A 20,244-nucleotide genomic window follows, 5' to 3' on the forward strand; every position below is an offset into this window, starting at 1 on the left:
TACCCATTTTCTATCCCTAAACACCACTTAGGGATAGAAGGTACTAATGAGGAATGACCTGGGAATACCTACATCTTCATTCCAATCTTCAGTTCCCCACTCCTCTGTTGCAGTCCTCCATGCACCTGGGAATAAAGGAAAAACAATGAACTAACTTTAAGTGCCAGTACAAAGCATGTGCAGAAAACACTAATGTATTAAATTTTTTGGCAGCCAAAAGTGTAACCAGAATTTAGTAATCAGAAGGGATTCTTTGGCTTCAGAGTAAGGAAAAGACTCTTTAGCAAGGGTTACCTCAGAACACCAGGGTTTTAATAAGATTATGATTTCACAGCTATCAGTTTTTGTTACACAGCTATAACAGGAAAAAGAGTAAGACAGCAAGACAACAAAAAAAAAAGAGAGAAAATGCAAGAAACAGTGAGACTCCAAGCAATTTGTTAAGACCCTTCCTCTGACGCAGTGATCAGTTCAGTGAAATGGCAATAGATAACCCGAAATATGCAAACTCTATCTATTTGGTTTAAGATAATAATACTGCAGGCAGTCTGAAGAGAGATGGCAGCAGGGACACAGAGGAACACAATGGCCGCCACATGAGAGTGAAAGGGCAGTGAAGAAGAAAAGGCTCGAAATCCAAACAGAGCACTGACACCTATCTGCCATGGGAAGTGAGTTTTAAACTGTATGCTCAGCAGAAGTCAAGTTCACAAATCGTACTGGTTTAACTATAAGAAATCTCAATGCATCAGTTTTCAGAAGACATCAGATGAGCCTGAAGAATCAAGTATATGCGTTAGTCATCACACTAATCCTCATCACAGAGAACACGAAATCTGAGCTGCTAAGGTCATGGCACAGTCAATGGAGGTGTACACACTTCCTCATGTTGGTAATGATACAGACAGAACACAGTTTCTGTAGGAGAGGTCCATAAGCAATCAGACCACGTTCCACATCCCCTTGTTTTGCTTCACGTACACAAATATCCTCAAAAAGGGAACCTGCCTATTCTTAAGGAATATGGATGAGTTTCTATGAGACCTAGAAATCCTCCCTTCAACTGAAGGACCACCGTAAGAAATAAGAACATATCTGTAGAAGAGACAAGAAAACCCCTTATTTTCTTCTCTAGAATAACAGTATATATTTAATAATTCTTAAAGCACTCTCCAAATGGAGAGAACTTCTTATAAGAATGAAGGTCTGGCAATCAGATTTCATTGTCAAGGAAGAGAAATAGTCTAACTGAAATTCTTCTATCTGAAATTCTTCTAAACATTTAAAAATGAAAACTCCTATTTGCTTGAGAAAAACATGTTCAAGGCAATGCTTTTCCCAGGACAATGTTAAAATTGTACCAGGGAAATTCCAAACCACTTAATAATGACAATGTTCTCCAAATCAAACTGAAGTCCAATCTCAGTTTAGACAAGTTACAAACTACATTCTTCTCTCCCTCTCTGGTGATACCACTCTTCCTTCCTACTGACAATCACACCACCCTGGCAATTTGGAATCCAAAAATCTAGGCTATTACATACACACAATCCTAGAGTTAGAAGTGACCTGAGAAGTTATTACTATTGAGAGGCTACCTCTCAATGTAAAAAAATCCCCCCCCCCCCCCCCCCCGTACTCTGGTGATTCCACCTGGAATGGAAAAGAAGACTGTAGATAGCTACTTGACACCTTCTTACATAGGACATATGGTCTTGGCTAAGAAAGAGGACGACACTGAAGAAGCATTAAGGAGCAGAAAGAGGGCAAATACTCTGAACAACAGATTAGGACTTCCATTCCATCAGCAAAAAGCACAGACAACATAAATGTTAAATATTCATTAAACTAAATTTTTAAGGAGGGAAAACAGGCATAGAATATGGGGGGAAAGGGCAGAAAAATAAAAAGCAGGAAGACAGAAAAATGACATATCCACAGATATTTGAGTTCATAAAAATCTATCAAGTATCCGGGGCAGTTAGGCGCCTGGATGTATCATACCAGGAGCAGTCTCAAATTTTCGGGGATAATTTGACCCCTCAACCCCAATGAAATCAAGTCCTGAAACAAAAAAGAAAAGAAAAGAAAAAACAACCAGTGAAATTTTGCTTGTAAATGAGAATGTTTGCCCCCAATACACAATTCCCACTGTACCTGTGGATATTTTAAGGGTAGATTTGAGTTTCTTTTTAAATTAAAAAGGGAATTTGAAGTTTGCTATCATGAAAACACACAAAAAAAATCATGCATGAAGATCAAGTTCGTATCATGAAACTAATAAGGATGGGAATGCATGAAGCTATTTATACTCAACACTTTCAGGAGTTCCCGTTGTGGCACAGCAGAAACAAATCCGACTAGGAACCATGAGGCTGCAGGTTCAATCCTTGGCCTCGCCCAATGGGTTAAGGATCTGGCATTGCCGTGAGCTATGGTGTAGGTCGAAGATGCGGCTCGGATCTGGTGTTGCTGTGGCTGTGGCGTAGGCCGGCGGCAACAACCCCAATTAGACCCCTAGCCTAAGAAGCTCCATATGCTGCAGGTGGGCCCCAAAAAGACAAAAACAAAAAACAAAAAATAAAAAAAACAAAGAAAAAACCACTTTCACACTAACAAGATGACAGCAGCATCACATAATTTTTATTTCAGTCACAAATCAGATTTCTGAGCCTAGCCTCCCAAATCTGCTATTTCTACTAAATATAAACAAACACACCTCTTCCTTCCCTCTTTTTCCAACCAGGTCCTCACAGAAAACAGCTAAGGCTCGCCATCTGGGACTGGGACTCCATGCCTGATTTTCTATTCACAACAAAAACAAATCTTCAACTTCAATTATTTTTTTCTGCCAACAATAAAAAGCGAAATACCCAAGAACTAGACCTCAAAAAACAGTATTTGTGGAGTTCCCATCATGGCTCAGTTGTTAATGAATCCAACTAGGAACCATGAGGTTGCAGGTTCAATCCCTGGCCTTGCTCAGTGGGTTAAGGATCTGGCATTGCCATGAGCTGTGGTGAAGGTCGCAGACGTGGCTCGGATCCCCCGTTGCTGTGGCTCTGGTGTAGGCCAGTGGCTACAGCTCCGATTAGACCCCTAGCCTGGGAACCTCCATATGCCTCGGGTGCGGTCCTAGAAAAGTCAAAAAGACAAAAAAATAAATAGTATTTGTTGTTCAGACTATTACCGCTACTCTACAAAGCTATCAAGAGATGAATGAGGAGCAGTTTTAATGCCTCCAACACATAAGTTAAAATAGAAAAGGACATTTCATAGTCAAATGGCTAAGAGAAGTCAAAAAGTTATCTAGCTTGACAATAACTCAACTTTAGCCTCCACAAATGAGAAATGAGTTTATAAGACAGCTTGATGAAAAAAAAAAAAGCAAGTAATATTTAGGACTGAGGTATAGCATTTGTGGGCAGTAGATGAGAAGTTGTGCCAAAGACCCTCCTAAAGACAAAGGATTAAGATCACTGATCTCTGAAAGGGGACAAGGTAAATTTAAACAGATAAGGAGTCAAGAGCCTATTTCATGTTCTACTATTAACCCATTCCCCAATCTTTATAAGCGAAAGAGTCTCAGGCTTTCCATGTGCTGGCTCAGCCAGAAGGAGGTAGCTGATCTCATAAGAATGTACTCTGGAACCGAGCAGCTGCTCTTATTTAACATAGTGAAAGTACCTTTTACTCCTGAACACATCTTTGTGTATCCTACAAGCCTAACATATCCCAATACATACACCTTGCCCAGATGTACACCAAAAACTAACAAGAAAAAGCAAACCCCATAATGCTCCACCACACCCCAAAACTATCCAACAAAGAGAGCTAGAAAAGTCTCCAGTCTCCCTTCTTGCTCAGATATTGCAATTTCTCCAAAACGACAAGAAAAAGATTTTCCTATCTCTGTACCCCAAAACAAGTAAATTAACAGTAAGCGTTAATTCTAGGCCCTGTTCATCTCTACAAGTAGAGGTTTGACTAATTAATCTGGGATATCTTTTCAAAAGGCAAAGCTAGGTAGCCAAACAGAAACACTAGGAAATACAGTTGGAATTAAAGGTACAATGGAAAGAGCACAGGCTTCCTTACAGTCAAACATCTGAGTTTAAATACTAGTAAATTTCATAACCACTCTTACAGTCTAAGTTCTATCATCTGGAAAGTGATAAGAAATAATGCCCACTTCATAAATTAGTGATGAAGTTCAAATAAAACAGCATGTATAATGTGCCCATAGGCACACAGTAAATAAAGAGATTACACGGTAATTCAATTGTCATCTCTTTCTCTCCGACTCCACACTCAAAAACTCCTCCCCTTTTTTATGTGATTATAATCTAAAAAAAAATTATATCCTTAGGTTTCAAGAGACAAGAAACAAAGAAAACAGACACTTACTTGTCCCATCATCAGGTTCAAAGTGGCCAGTGTTGTTCCATGTATTGCCGCTATTATTGCCATAGTTATCGTCAGTATTGGCCGGCTCTGCATAATCAGCTGGGTTAAAGGTTCTGGGATGGGGGAAAAAAAGGAAAAAGGCTTGACTTTCTGAGCTCTAAACATCACCAGTAAAAATTAACTCAAAAAGAGGGCAAGAGTTCCCGTCATGGTTCAGGGGAAACAAATTCAACCAGTATCTATGAAGACGCAGGTTCAATCCCTGGCTTTGCTCAGTGGGTTAAGGAGCTGGCAATGCCATGAGTCGTGATATAGGTCATAGACACTGCTTGGATCTTGTGTCACTATGGCTGTGGTATAGGCCAGCAGCTACAACTCTGATTCGACCCCTAGCTTGGGACTTTCATACGCCACAGATGGGGCCCTAAAAAGCAAAAAAGAAAGAAAGAAAAGCAAAAAAAAAAAAGAGAGCAATCAGAATCGTGACTGTCTTTTCCTAGTCCACATCAACCATGACCCCCTCCTACAATCCTATATGCTGTCTACTTTTCTTCACTTATCAGCTGACCTAAAATTTCATGGTATAATTTCATACTTTTTGTTTTTGGTCTTTTTACAGCCACACCCGCAGCATTATGGATGTTCCCACGCTAGGGATCAAACCGGAGTTGTAGCTGCTGGCCTACACCATAGCCACAGAAACGCCAGATCCGAGCAGTGTCTTCAACCTATACCACGGGTCACGGCAATGCTGGGATCCTTAACCCACTGAACAAGGCCAGGGATTGAACCTGAGTCCTCATGGATACGAGTCAGATTCATTTCCGCTGAGCTATGATGGGAACCCCTCATGCTGTAACATCCATGTCTGTCTTTTTGGTCTTAGGACATCAGTAATAATAAAATCCATATGAAGATCTTGGGAAAATAGTAGGTGTATTTATTCAAATACAGTCATGAGATTAAAAAAAAAAATTCTCCCTCAAATAAGCCCTATGTCTACCGACCTGACTAAATAATCTAGAAGCCTTTCTGCTCACCTTTTGGTAATAGCTGCATATTATCCTCAGGATATTAGCCACTCTAAGATATTACATTAAGGCTTAGGGAAAAAAATTAAAAACTTTGACATTGGATCAATGAAACTTACCCCATTCCTTGAGCAGAAAACCTTCCTCCCCGCCTACCAGAGCCACCTAAAAAATGAAAAAAGAGAAAAGTATTTTAAAAGCTGATATAAAATAAAACTACCTTGTCAACTGAGGCAGCTTTGGAAAGTTAAGTGGTTGAAATCATCAGATGTTCCTTCTCTGTCTGTAGCAAGCATATCAGTAATATAACATAGTAGGACAATCATTAATACAGGCAAGACTGTTCCTCTCCTGATCAAACTGCTGGATTCTCAAGCAAATACAGTAATAGCAACAATAAAGACTAGAAGAAATGACATCTACTTTTCTTCCCACTCCCACTCAGTAATCTAGAATTTGCATGACACCTACAATTAAGCATCCAGACTCCATCTAAACTCCATTAGTAAATGGAGTTTACTAAACTAATAAGCATTCCTTGCCCCCAATATTCATCCCCAAAACAAACTGATCACCTCTGCCTCGGCCACGACCTCTTCTGCCTCTTTCTGTGCCTCTTCCAGCAGGTCCTCCACTCTTCGTGCCATCTAATCCATTTTCCTGACCCCGAACTGAAATTAAAAAAATAAATAAATAAACCACCACAAATGGCCAGAGCAAAGTCAATAGAAATGGTACATACATACGATGGTGGGATGACAAAAACAAAAAGAAAATGAGCTGGAAGGATGGGATATGATGGTTACTAGGGGAATGGTGATAAACCCTAAGAGAGAGCTGTCAGTTAAATAATTTCACAAATAGCTACAAGGTCATTTTATGCCAAACTGGTGGCTGTTGCTAGAAAAGGCTGCATATAAGAGATGCCAAGGTCTCAGAACAGATGATTTTAAGAAAAATCAAAAAGATGATAATGGTTACCAGGTCCAGCCTAGCAGGGCCCTGACATCCCTGAAGTCTAGGCATTACTAACCCACTGGTTTTGTTAAAGCCCCATGCATACACTCTCGTCCACGGCTGGCACCTCTTCCCCGTCTTGGTGGTCCACCACGTCGCCGGCTGTAGTCTCTGTCCCGGTCTCGATTTTCTTTGCCTTCCTCGTTGGACTCCGTTTGGCCACCGTCCTTCTGTCCTGAAACTCCCTTCTTCTTCCCGACCATCTCCCAGGAATGCTAAAGAAAACCAGAACATTCAGTCTAGTCAATATAGAGTGCTATCAGGAAACCAAAGATAAAAGCTGGGACAACTGGTGACCAGTCTCCTCTCAGCATCCATATATAAAATACATCTATTTCTGTTTAAGTGGAGGGTATAAGGCAGAACCTCAAAACAAATTCTATACATATCACTGCAAAATGGAAGCCCTTTTTGTAGGGGAGGTGCTTATAGCAAATGAACTGCAAGGATCACTTACAAAAGGGTCACCAAGATCTTTATCCAGTCCAGTCATCCAGCATATTAGTCAAAGGACCTAGTCACTCACTGGTTCTTTCCTTTCTGGGTCGAAAAATCTAATTACCTTTGGATTCAGTGACTCCCAATTTTTTATAGCATTATTCATGTCAAATAAAACAAAAAGGAAAACTCAAAGTTCCTAAAGTTATCTCTGAATTCAGAATAAATTAATAGCATTTGACTCTTTTTTTTTTTTTTGGCCACCCCTGAAGCATGTAGAAGTTCCTGGACCAGAGATGGAACTCAAACTGCTGCAGTGAAAACATTGGATCCTTAAACCACTGAGCCACACAGGAACTCTGACTCTCAAATATATTATCATATTTAAGCAATCTAGAACTTAGGAGGAAAACAACTATACCTACTGCCCATTCCTCTATACACACCACTTTCCTTTATGTATTTTAATTTAATTTTTTATTTTTTTAGCTGTGCCTAAGCATACGCAAGTTCCCCAGTCAAAGACAGAACATGCACCACAGCTGTACCCAGACGTCACCAGATCCTTAACCCACTGAGCCACCAAAGAACTTCAATTTCCTTTATTTAAAGAAGAGCAGGAGTTGCTGCTGTGGCACAGTGGGATCGGCAGCGTCTCTGTAGCACTAGAATGCAGGATCGATCCCCAGCCTGGCACAGAGGGTTAAAAGGATTTGGCATTGCCATGAGCTGCACTGTACGCTGCAGAGGAGCTTCCCATTGGGGCTCAGCAGTAATAAACCCAACTGGTATCCAGGAGGAGGTAGGTTTGATCCCTGCCCTTGCTCAGTGGGTTAAGGATCCAGTGTTGCCATGAACTACACTGTAGGTCATAGACGTAGCTTGGATCTGGTATTGCTGTGGCTATGGCACAGGCCAGCAGCCACAGCTCTGATCTGACCCTTAGCTTGGGAACTTCCACTTGCCATGGGTGTGGCCCTTAAAAAGCAAATAACAACAATAACAGAAATAACTAAGTAAAAGAAATCAAACAGCAGTCAGGAGAGCACAGCCCTGGCCCTGAGACATGCTGACTATAGGAAATCTTCTATCTGCCCTGTTCTCCCTATATATCCTAAGCTGATGTAATTCAACCTTCTTCAAAACAGTTCATTCCAGACTGCAGGAAGGAATATTTGTAATAAGCAAAATAAATGAAACAGTCTTGCAAAACACTCCTTCCTTAGAAAAGGAGCTTCATTAATTTAAAGGTTTTTTTAATGAGTTTTTTTTTTTTTTTTTAGGGCCGCAAATGGAAGTTCCCAGGCTAGAGGTTGAATTGGAGCTGCAGCTGCCAACCTACAGTACAGGCACAGTAATGTATGATCCCAGTCAGGTCTGCCTCCTCCACCACAGCTCACGGCAACTCCAGATCCTTCGCCCACTGAACGAAGCCAGGAATTGACTCCACATCCTCAGCAGGTTCCTAACCCGCTGAGCCACGATAGAAACTCCATAAATTTGAAGTTTTAATGGACACACTGATTTACACATTTTTGCAGAAAATATGTACAAATAAAAGTTCCAGTACAAACACCAAGACTATCAGATCTTCCTTATCCTAGTAACCATCTAACTCAAACTACAATGCCCCTATTGCTCAGCAACAGCTATCTAGTATCTAATAATTTTAGGAATACAAAACAGTAATATGCAGTTATTTCTCTGGATCGATAATATTTTAGTCAAATAAAAAAGAGCATCCTTCTTTAAGGGAAACATGCTGAAGAATTTAGGGAATAAAGTACCATTATGTTTACAATTTATTTCCAAATAATCCCAAGTGTCCACCAATGGATGAGTGGATAAACAAAGTGTGCTAAATACATATAATGGAATGTCATTCAGCCTTATAAAAGAGCGAAATTCTGACACAAGTCACAATATTGGATAAACCTTAAAAACATCATGCTAAATGAAAACATAAAAGGAAAACTTATACGATTCCACTTACATGAAGTTCTAAGAATTAGTAAAGTCATAGATAAAGAAAATAGGAGTTCCCGTCGTGGCGCAGTGGTTAACGAATCCGACTAGGAACCATGAGGTTGCGGGTTCGGTCCCTGCCCTTGCTCAGTGGGTTAACGATCCGGCGTTGCCGTGAGTGAGCTGTGGTGTAGGTTGCAAACGCGGCTCGGATCCTGCGTTGCTGTGGCTCTGGCGTAGGCCGGTGGCTACAGCTCCGATTCAACCCCTAGCCTGGGAACCTCCATATGCCGCGGGAGCAGCCCAAGAAATAGCAACAACAACAACAACAACAACAAAAGACCAAAAAAAAAAAAAAAAAAGAAAATAGAAGATGTTACCCAGAACTGGGAGGGGAGAAATGGGGAGTTGTTTAATGGGTAGTTTCCATTTGGGAAATGAAAAAGTTCTGGAAATGGATAGTGCGAATGGTTGTAAAACACTGTCAATGCCCTAAATGCCAATGAATTGTACATTTGAAATGGTTAAAATGGTGAATTTTGTTAAGTATATTTTACCACAATCTAAACATTTTTAAGTTCAAAAAAGGTAAATTTAAAACTACACTTTCAAGAGTTCCCATAATGGCTCAGTGGAAACAAATCTGACTAGTATATCCATGAGGACGTAGGTTCTGATCCCAGGCCTCGCTCAGTGGGTTAAGGATCTGGCGTCGTCATCAGCCGTGGTGTAAGTCACGATGAGGTTCAGATCTGGCATTGTTGTGGCTGTGGCCTAGGCTCCAATTCAACCCCTAGCCTGGGAACCTCAATATGCCACAGATGTAGCCCTAAAAAAAAACCCAAAAAACAAAGAAATTACAACTATACTTTTAGGTACAGTTTTATACATAGTTATAGAACACGTAGCACACATACATGTTCTAAAGAGTTTATAAAATCAGTTTACTTTTTTTTTAAAGGCCACACCTGTGGCATATGAAAGCTCCCAGGGTAGGGGTTAAATCAGAGCTGCAGCTGCTGGCCTACACCACAGCCACAGCACACCAGACTGAGTAGCATCTGCAACCTACACCACAGCTCATGGCAGTGCCAGATCCTTAACCCATTGAGCGAAGCCAGGGATCGAACCCTCATCCCATGGATACTAGTTGGATTCTTAACCAGCTGAGATACAAGGAAACTCCAAAAAAAAATTTTTTTTTAAGTATCCACCTAGGACTTGGCAGCTCCTTATTTCATACTCTTCCAATCCAAAGTGACTTCACACTGTAGCTGGTAGATCATTTTATGCTCATAGAAGCTTCAATTCATAAATTACAGTAAACCTTATGGCTAAACCTGCATCAAGAACTCTGGAAACTTGGAGTTCCTGTTGTGGCACAGCAGAAACAAATCTGACTAGTATCCATGAGGATTCGGATTTGATCCCCGGCCTCACTCTATGGATCAGGGATCTGGCACTGCCCTGCACTGTGGTGTAGGTCACAGACACAGCTTGGATCCCACATTGCTGTGGCTGTGATATAGGCTGACAACTGTAGCCCCCATTCCACCCCTGGCCTAGGAACTTCCATATGCCATGACTGCAGCTCTAAATAAAGCAAAAAGAAAAAAAACAAAACAGAAAACAAAAGGAACAAAAACCAACAAACCCACAACTCTGGAAACTAGACTCAAAACAGCAAACAGCTCTTTCAGTTTTTACTAATCTGTCTCAAAAACTGGTAGGTTTCAGAAACCTGTCACCTTTTCATTCCACTATAGTATACATATCAGTTGCTGGCACCAGATGGGTTCTATAAGTAAAAATAATTACTATGATCTTCCCAAAGGTACTGCCAGTTTTCTGATATGATCTCATCCACCCAAATACATCCAATATTCCTGGCACGTGACTTTAATTTCCATTGGATTCACTAGTAGCTGGTTTATTTGTGGCAAAAACCTACATTCTCTAGTTTCTTTCTTTCTTTCCTTTTTTTTTTTGGTCTTTTTGCCTTTTGTAGGGCTGCTGCTGTGGCATATGGAGGTTCCCAAGCTAGGGGTCGAATTGGAGCTGTAGCTACTGGCCTACCTACGCCAGAGCCACGGCAACGCCAGACCCAAGCCGTGTCTGCGACCTACACCACAGCTCACAGCAACACCAAATCCTTAATCCACTGAGCAAGGCCAAGAACCCACAACCTCATGGTTCCTAGTCAGATTGATTAACCACTGAGCCACGACAGGAACTCTGTAGTTTCTTTTCTTTTTTGATACCATGGAAGATCAATTTGTAGCACAGACAGAAGATGCTAGAAAGGTGAAACAAACTGTGACTTGCACACAAAAAAAGGTTAAATTAAAAAAAAAAAAAAAAAATCAGACTTTTTTTTCTTGGCTGCAGGGAAGTTCCCAGGCCAGGGACAAACCTGTACCACAGCAGCAACCTGTGCCATGACAGTGACAACCTGGATCCTTAACCTGCTGAGCCACCAAGGAACTAGCCCCCACCTTTTTAAAATTCAGACTGATCTTCCTGCCTCTACTTTCTCTACTCTCTAGCTCAGCCCGCACTCTAAAATTTTAGTCAGATGGGAGTTCTCCTGTAGCACAGGATCTGGTGTTTTCACTGCAGTGCCTCAGATCACTGCTGTGGCATGGGTTCAATCCCTGTTCTGAGAATTTTTGTATTCTACGGGCACAGCCAAAAAAAAAATTAAACGAAAAGCAAACATACACCCATCTCCACCTTCATCCTACTCCCCAGAAAATCTTGAGATAATTACTCTGGAGTAAACTCAAAATGAACCAAAACTGCTATCTAATTATCCAGGCATTAATTTTCAAATAAGGCCAATAATACAAAATCTAATCTAGGACCACTTTTTAAAAAGTTCTACAAATTTAAATTCAACAATTAAAAATAGTTTTCCTTGGAGTTCTGGTCACGGCTTGGCAGAAATGAATCTGAGTAGTATCCATTAGGATGCAGGTTTGATCCCTGGCCTCACTCAGTGAGTTAATGATCCAGGCATTGCCATGAGCTGTGGTGTAGGTCGAAGATATGGCTCAGATCTGGCGTTGCCATGAGCTGTGGTGTAGGTTGAAGATGTGGCTCAGATCTGGCATTGCTGTGGCTTAGGCCAGCGGCTACAGCTCAGATTCCATCCCTTGCCTGGGAATCTCCAAATGCCGAGGGTACTGCCCTAAAAAGACCAAAAAAAAAAAAAAAAAGTTTTCCACTGTTATTTCTCAAGGAAACTGACAAACCTCCAACATTCAGCTAAAGTGGCACTGTAACATTAGTAAGTTATTCTCTTTAAGGATGAAGTCTATCCCAAAGATCCCCAGAGCGAGACCCAGTAAATGAAAATGACTTCAAATGATATATTGCTCATAAAAAAATAATACAGGTCTCTAGTAAACAGTACAGGAACATCCCAAAGATTAGTAAAGCAGAATCCCTGTTCTTAAGGGACTTAATAACTTTATACAATAACAACACAGCAACAAAACAGGATTCTCATTAAGCAAAAAAGAGAGAAAGAGGTGAAAACAACTCTAATTTCTAGGGCAAGAGTTCCTCCAATAACACATATCATCTCCAGGCATGGTCACAATAACACATATCATCTCCAGGTATGGTCAACAAGCTATAAAATTTGTTTCTCTGCTACCTCAACAAAACTAAGTTCGTATGACAAAAAGGTTCTGTGAAATGCAAAGGTGATACTGATGGGAGTGTTCTGAAATCAGAATCCAGTAGTTTACGGCTTTTGTTCAATAGCAATAAAACAGGAGAGCAGAAATTTTCCAAGATTAGTAACTAAGGCTATTAAATAGCACCTCTAACTCACACTAACCAAGTCTTAAACAGTCACTAACCTAGAATGCATAATTTATTCCAGACCAATTAGAATAGATTAATTTGATGTTTTCTCCTATTTATTGTACGTAAACGTAGTATTTGCAACCTGCAGCAAATAATCTCCAAGACATTTTCTTGCTTTATTTGGAGAATAAGGTACTCTGCTTGAAGGTGAGTTACTCCACTCGCTATTTTTAGAATTTATACTAGTCTCTCAAGCAGGGACCCACTTTCTAAAACTTTATTAGCACTCTACCGTATCTGGGTTTCCTTCCAGCAGTACATTGATGGCTCTGTTGACATCTCCGTTGCAGTCATGCAAAGCAATGACACATTCATCCTGGTTCTTGCCTGTGATATCAATCAACTGAAAGAGAAAGATGAGCAACCATCATGAACAAGGCTGCACTCCCCACACAAGAAAACCAGGTAAAGAAAAGGGAGAAGACATAGCTGAGTTTGAAAGAACCAGGCTTAAAGAAGCAAAATATGCAGGACTTTGGTATTCTGGTTTCAAAGTAAAATATTAACACCTGTGATTAGGGATGGAGCAAGATTATTTATGAAGCAATCAAACAATAAACCATCTAGTTGAGAATCAAACACAGAAGCACAGGCTTCAGCATACCATGACTTTCCACATTTCCTAGATGCCACAACTGCTCAGTTGCTGTACAATGGTACCAACAAAGTCATTCAATAAACAAGAGATTAAAATTAAGGCGCGGCTCAGATCCTGTGTTGCTGTGGCTGTGGTGTAGGCCGGTAGCTACAGCTCCGATTCGACCCCTAGCCTGGGAACCTCCATATGCCAAGGAAGTGGCCCAAGAAATGGCAAAAAATTAAATTAAATTAAATTAAACTAAATTAAGACAAAACTTTTTTGAACAAGGTATCGTCCAAAGGGGGAGGGTAATGCAGACAATAAAAGCACTAATTTATTGGCTTAACCTATCCTATTTCAATTCATTAATTCTTTTAATGTCTAGAGTGGAAAGTATCCTCGTGGGCATCAATTCTATTTAAATGGGCTTTAATCATGATGTCTCTTCCCACAGCGTATGGCAAATTAGCAATTCACTCACTTGTTTCACCTTTTCCTCAAAGTCAGCATCATTATGGTCCGAAATCATCTGTGCAAGTCGAATTTGTTCCGCAGTGGCCTAAGAAAGAAATAAGGAGGACCCATGTAGTCAATATTTACTATCTCCCGCCCCAATTTCCTTCTGCTTGTCACAAATGACCAAGTAATAAAACATTATCACCATTTAAGGGGCTTCAATGAGCAAAATAACAAAAAAGTGTGAAGCTGTCACAGTTTCACTCTACAATCTCTAAAAAAACAGGGAGCTTTTTCATTAGCATTCACAGTTAAAGAGCCTTTCATTTTGCGATCACAGCACCATTTTGAAACATCTGTGCCTTAGTTCACTTATTAATATATTTACAAAATCATGTGTAAACCCTGTTGCTGCTTCTGCAATGAACAATGCCACTCTCTTATCCCTTAGGGATGAGAGCACCATAAAGTTTAGTCTGAGGATAAACTCAACATATCTTCTAAGTATCCAGTGTACGTTTATGTCAGAAACTTTAGCTTCAGTTGAGACTGAATGCTAAAATTTTGCTAGAAAATCACTTAGAAAGAAAAGTGGGAGTTCCCTGCTAGCTCATCAGGTTAAGGATCCAGCATTGTCACCGCAGTGGCTCAGGTTTGATCTCTGGCCCAGAAACTTCCACATGCCACAGGTGCAGCCAAGGTTGGGGGTGGGGGAGGATGAAAGGAAAATGAGTAAGAGGAAAATTCTAGTCTTACCTATTCAATTTACCTGACCATAACCAAATATGTTAATCCATTCATATCAAGTACCAACCAATACCAGACTGGTAATAAAAAACAAGTATCTAAACCCAACTTCAAAAAACAGAACAGGAGTTCCCATTTGGTGCAAGAGGAGCTGCATCATCTCTGTAGCACCAGGAACCAAGTTCAATCCCCAGCCTGGCACAGTGGGTTAAAGGATCTGGCGTTGCCACAGTAGTTTGAAACTGTGCCTGGGATATGATCCCTGGCCTGGAAACTCCACATACTGCAGGGCGGCCAAAAAAGAAAATAATAATAATAATAATAATACAAAACAATCCATTAAATCTTAGCACCAGGAGGTTACTCTTTATTTATTTATTTATTTATTTTTGCTATTTCTCGGATATGCTATTTCTCGCATATAGAGGTTCCCAGGCTAGGGGTTGAATTGGAGCTGCAGGCGCAGGCCTACACCACAGCCACAGCAACAGCAATGCGGGACCCGAGCCGCATCTGCAACCTACACCACACCTCACGGCACCACCAGATCCTTAACCCACTGAGCAAGGCCAGGGATCAAACCCGCAACCTCATGGTTCCTAGTCAGATTCGTTAACCACTGCACCATGATGGGAACTCCTACTCTTTAAAACTGAGCAATGCTCTAGGTTATCTCATTTGTTAATTTCGAAGGAACAAAGTAAAGATGTTAACTCCTGATGGTAAAGGAAAAATCAGATTAAGCCTCAATGAGACCAGAGAGTAAAATAAAAGTTAGGGAAAATAAGAGGAAAGGAAAAAGGTAGCAAGACAAAGACTGGCTAGAGAGATGTCAAGCTGGAAGACCTAGGAAATAAGAAATGTTATTGCTGGAGTTCTCACTGTGGCACACTGGGGAAAGGATCTGATGTTGCCGCATCCAGGGAGTAGCTCTCAGCTGCAGTTTGGATTCGATCCCTGGCCTGGGAGCTTCCATATGGTGGTCAAAAAAAAAAAAAAAGAAAGAAAGAAAAAGAGAAAAAAAAAGTTATTGCTTAAATCCAGGTTAATGAAAGGAAATGCTATCTTAGAGATACAAAGCTCTCAACCCATTCTTTCCAAGTCTCATAATGCAGTATGTTAAACAACAAAAAATAAGCACGTGACATCACAGCATGTCATTAACAGTTACCAGGCCCCAATTTTATATTTTTCTGCTCCATATTTAATTTTTTTAATTAATGAAACTTCAAATACAGTAAGAAGAATAAAGAACCAAATCAATAATCCAAAGCACAGAATGATGCTGTATTGGATGGAAATGAGTATCAACCAGGAAGACTATCCCCATGGATCCACATCCCTTGGGTTCTTTACCTGGGGCCGCTGCTTGTGCTGTGTCTGGTTTTGGTTTTGAGGTTGTTCCCAGTTTCCCCGGGCTCGGTTAGTGCCCACCGACGTCATCATTTACAGTATATACAAATAACAGTATTTACAAGGTAGAATACTGAAAGATTCAAAAAGAAAAGAAAAGTGTAGATGTTAAATGTGGGCAAAATGTTTTCAAACTTTCATCAGCACATTCACCAAACACTTAACATTTCTGCAAAGAAGCAAACCAACATTCACCTGTTCTTGCAACATATTTATAGTTTGATAAATTTTTTAAGGAACTACAGCTATTAATCCAATTTTGTAGAATAAGAAATGTATAAAATAAAAAATGTGTTGTGACGGTCTTTTTTTTTTTTAAGTTATGAGCACAGTTTGGTTACTAGTCCCCTATAAGCAGGTTTTGTGAAGTTTCACTAACTTGACAGTAAACAAAACAATATTATCAAGTCTTCTAATAGATGAAACTATCTAAAGTCCCTCTGACAGAAGGAACGATAATCGGCAAAGCCTGGAAACAAAAGCCTTCCAGGAAGGGCATTAAATCTATATTGCAAATAAAAACAATGTAAAACTCTGTACTCAAGCTACCTTTGAAAACAGCTTTACCTGCTTTACAACCTTTTCAACTTAAGCTGAATGTGTCCTCCATCACTTGGAAAAAAGGGACAAGCTCAAGTCTAGCCTCTTTCTCCCTCAAGTTTCTTTCTCTCAGTAGGGAGTGGGGGACTTCCAGTTTTCAACAAGGCATGTATTAGCACCAGTGATTTTTGCCCAGAATCTCAGTTCCCTGGATAACAGTCCAAAAGGCTGCTTGCGTGGCTGCATCTGCTGGTTTTCTAGGTCCACAGTTTCAAGAAACCAGAATTGCAATTACCCTTCACCACTCACCTTAACACAGAGAATCCCAAATGTGTCCCAAACCAAAAGTATTTAGTACAAAGTTTTATTTGAAAAAGTGCTTTTGGGAAATAACTTTAAACTTGACATATGATTCATTGCCAGCAAGATGACTTTGTTGTCTTTAAAGAGACATGGAAGATACAAGGCCTGCCCAAAACCCATCAGTTTTTGTCATAACACTTCTAATAAGCAAGGAATCTACTGAATTTAAGTTGCCTTCATCCACACTGTTTTACAATGCAATCTCAGCTGCTGCATTTAGTAAAGAAAATATTCATCATATGAAAGAGTGCTCAAAATAAGAGGTTACCTTCCATTGCTTTATTCCCTTCCAAAGAGGACAAGTTTATACTTTTCTGCTCCACATTTAATTTTTTCAATTAATGAAACTTCAAATACAGTAATTTTAGGCTACCCGGAAGACATTGCTGAATTTGAGGGAGAAGTAGGGTGGGCTTTTCAAGAAATATGCAAGAATTAACTATTAGGAATTTCATCTGTTTCGTGGATTACAAAGAAAGCTAACTTCCTGGTGGATAAATTCTTCAGCCAGTTAGGTCAGTGTTACATAGATCTTTGTTGCTTGATGCGGTCATTAAGAATTAAGAGTTCTACATTCCCTACCACCAAGACATATTTTTAAGAAAACTTCAGGGCTAATTTTTAACCATTACCTCTTCTCCCTACAAACACGTGTGCACAAAAAGGCCTGTAAATATGTCTAGCCAGTACAGGATTATTTGATACACAATAGTCCTTTTTCCCAGGCTGGCATTATTGTCAAGTTTCAATACATAATTTACAAAAAAAAAAAAAAAAAAAAAGGGTGGTTCAACCAAGTATGCCTGAATTCAAATCAAAGAGAAAAAGAAAAAAACCTAGAGAAAAACTTTTTGGCTTTATTATACTGGGCTCTAAGGTGAAGATTCTAACATGGAAGTAACCTGTCCTCTAACTTACAAATACTGCCTTCCACTCCACATGTGATTTCAATTTGTAAGCATGCACTACAATAGATATGAATTTTATTACTAGCTATATGGATAACTTGCTTAGACAATACCAGTCAATGTAAATACACTAAAAAATCATCTTGAAAGCCACACAACTACTCCGGAAAGGGGGGGAAAAAAAAAGCACCTCCTGATCCCTTTGCTATTAACTTCCAGCTCCCTCTTAGAAGTGCTCTGAAATGTGTGACTAAGGAAATTTTACCACCTAGGTAGTAACAACACTGAGCAACAGGTCAAAAGTAAGTGATCTAGGATGGATCACTGGAGGGCACAGAATTAGTAGCTTTTTAGTAGCAAGCAGAGACACATACCCAGTTATCACAGTGGAGGCGAGGAATCTTGTTAAATACTCTTTCTTAGAAAATAAAAATATTTACGGGAAATAGATAAGAAGTATTGGAGACCAAGGGAGTACTGTAGGAACAAATACAGGTTTCAACACAGGAGTGCCCTTGACCATTTTTTTTTTTTTGAGAACCAGCTACTTAAAAAAATAGCCAGAGAAATTTTACAGAAAAAAATAAATAACAAATATTTATTGAGTTATCTACTATGTGTCCAGTACTTTAGGAAATACAAAAGCAATATAACTTGGTTGCTGCCCTCAGGGAGCTTACAATCTAATTTGAGAAACAATTCAGAAACTCTGAAGCTGGAGGAGGGGGTGGGTAAGGCTTGGTACCTCTAACAGAGCAAATAATTCCCCTAGATGCTCTGCAGCAATGACCCCTGCATCCTCTTCCCCATCAATTTGAATCTAATTTAAAAAAGAGTACTTCCCAGTTAGGACACATTTAGCAAGTAGGGGCTTTAAAAATCAAAACCAAAACAGTACATTTTAAGGCCTTTCACCATTAGTTTACATGCCAGCAATACTTTCCGACTTCCCGTTCACAACGGAAATAATCACTGGAATAGGATAATCTTTAAGGACAATGGTTGTAGGATCTCAAAGCAGTTTTATCAATCTATGAGAAGCCAAAACGTTTTAGTTCTCCAGTAATGAGGGTTGTCACTGACCCCTGTCACCTCCCAGCATCAGATATCCCCAAAGCAAAAGATATGGGCAGTGTAAGGTGGATGGGGAGGAAACAAAAAAGGAGTTCTCCATCTAACAATCAGGGACAATCAAAAGCAAAAGGGATAACAATAACACCAAAAAAGGCCTGTTACTGTGGTGGTTTGTTTGGTTTTTTTTTTCCCCCCACAACATCCTACACCAGAGATGGCTACATTTCAAGAACGGTGGAAAAGGAGCAGCCTCCTGTTTGTGACATCAGTTTGCAAAGCAATTTAGCGACTGTCCACAAGGTGAAGGGTCTGAAGAAATTTGGAATTTCTGTCCCACTATGAGAAGATTGGACAAATACCCTACTGCTCTAATTACGTCCCTTAGGCGTAATACATCCTCTGGGAGCCTGTATGCCCAGCCTCCCAAATAGCATAATTGTTTGGGGTACCCAAAACTACAGTATGGACGACAGGAAGCCAAAGACAGCAGCAAAAAAATATATTTCGAGAGCCTGGGCGGTGAGAAAGAAGGAAGGGTAATAAGAGGAGCTGACAAAGAGGCTGGAAACGGAGAGGGGACGCAAGCCCACGCGCGGAGGATGGGAGGCTCACCTCGTTCAGCGCCACATCGGGAGCTCACGGGGCCAATCGCCTCCTTACCTCCCACCCGGAACAAATTAATCCTCCGCACTCCAAACTGAGGGCCACATGGGGGAGTTTGGGGCAGCTCCACCCCAACGCCCTCCCTCCCCCATCCCCCCCCCCCGCCACCCCCAAACCAGGCCGGATCCGGATCAGAGGAGGCCCGCAGAGGGTTGGAAAGGGAGGAGGCCTTCTCGTTTTCTCCACAGGCACCGACCAGGGTAGAGAGAGGCCCCTACCTCAGGCAAGGCCCAGGCCTCGCTCGCTCGCGCTCTTTCTCGCTCTCCCCCTCTCAGGCTCTAGCCGCATGGCCCCCCCTCCAGCTGCCCCAAGCCCCGCCCCGGCCACGCTCCCAAATCGAGGCCCCGGCTCTGGCGCGGCCCAGTAGGCCGCGAACCCAACCATAAACAAAACCTCCAGCGGCCGACTCGAGGGGTGGGGGGGCGCCAGGACTCGCACGACTAGGTGGGGGGGGTGTACAGTGGGGAACACACGGTGCGGGGGGGGGCCTACCGAGGGAGGGGGATACGGCGGGGATAGGGAAGAAAAGAGGGAGGGTAAAAGGGGGATCGCGGATTTAAAGGGGCCGCGGACAATACCCGGCCCCGCCGCGCTGCCGCTGCCGCCGCCGCCGCCGCCAACGCCGCTGCGCTCCCAACTTTACCTCAGTCTCCTCCACACTGACACCCCGGGCCGCGCCGCCCCTGTCACGTGATATAAGGTTCCCTCCTCCCCACCCCCCTCCCTCCTTTTCCCTCTCGCGCTCGCTCTCGCGCCTTCCCCCTCC

The 20,244-nt window shown here is 41.3% G+C and overlaps 1 protein-coding gene across 50 annotated transcripts in view; it reads right to left on the reverse strand.

The window, feature by feature from the left end:
* UBAP2L (ubiquitin associated protein 2 like) overlaps positions 1–20,227 on the reverse strand; it is a 48,679-nt gene extending 28,452 nt beyond the window's left edge. For 6 of the 50 annotated variants that reach the window (XM_013997072.2, XM_013997065.2, XM_013997067.2 and 3 more), the window contains exons 1-10: positions 20,057–20,159; positions 15,874–16,003; positions 13,796–13,873; positions 12,967–13,077; positions 6,472–6,670; positions 6,014–6,109; positions 5,558–5,603; positions 4,408–4,520; positions 2,005–2,064; positions 73–125 (exon numbers count right to left, since the gene is read on the reverse strand). In XM_013997072.2, the coding sequence (XP_013852526.1) occupies positions 73–125; positions 2,005–2,064; positions 4,408–4,520; positions 5,558–5,603; positions 6,014–6,109; positions 6,472–6,670; positions 12,967–13,077; positions 13,796–13,873; positions 15,874–15,963 (846 nt within the window). In that variant the 5' untranslated portion in view covers positions 15,964–16,003; positions 20,057–20,159. Of the gene's footprint in view, positions 1–72; positions 126–2,004; positions 2,065–4,407; positions 4,521–5,557; positions 5,604–6,013; positions 6,110–6,471; positions 6,671–12,966; positions 13,078–13,795; positions 13,874–15,873; positions 16,004–20,056 lie in introns of all 50 variants that reach the window. The other 44 variants (XM_021089773.1, XM_013997070.2, XM_005663382.3 and 41 more) reach the window with 30 other exon arrangements.

Source organism: Sus scrofa, chromosome 4 (genome assembly GCF_000003025.6).
Source record: "Sus scrofa isolate TJ Tabasco breed Duroc chromosome 4, Sscrofa11.1, whole genome shotgun sequence".
NCBI lineage: Eukaryota > Metazoa > Chordata > Mammalia > Artiodactyla > Suidae > Sus > Sus scrofa.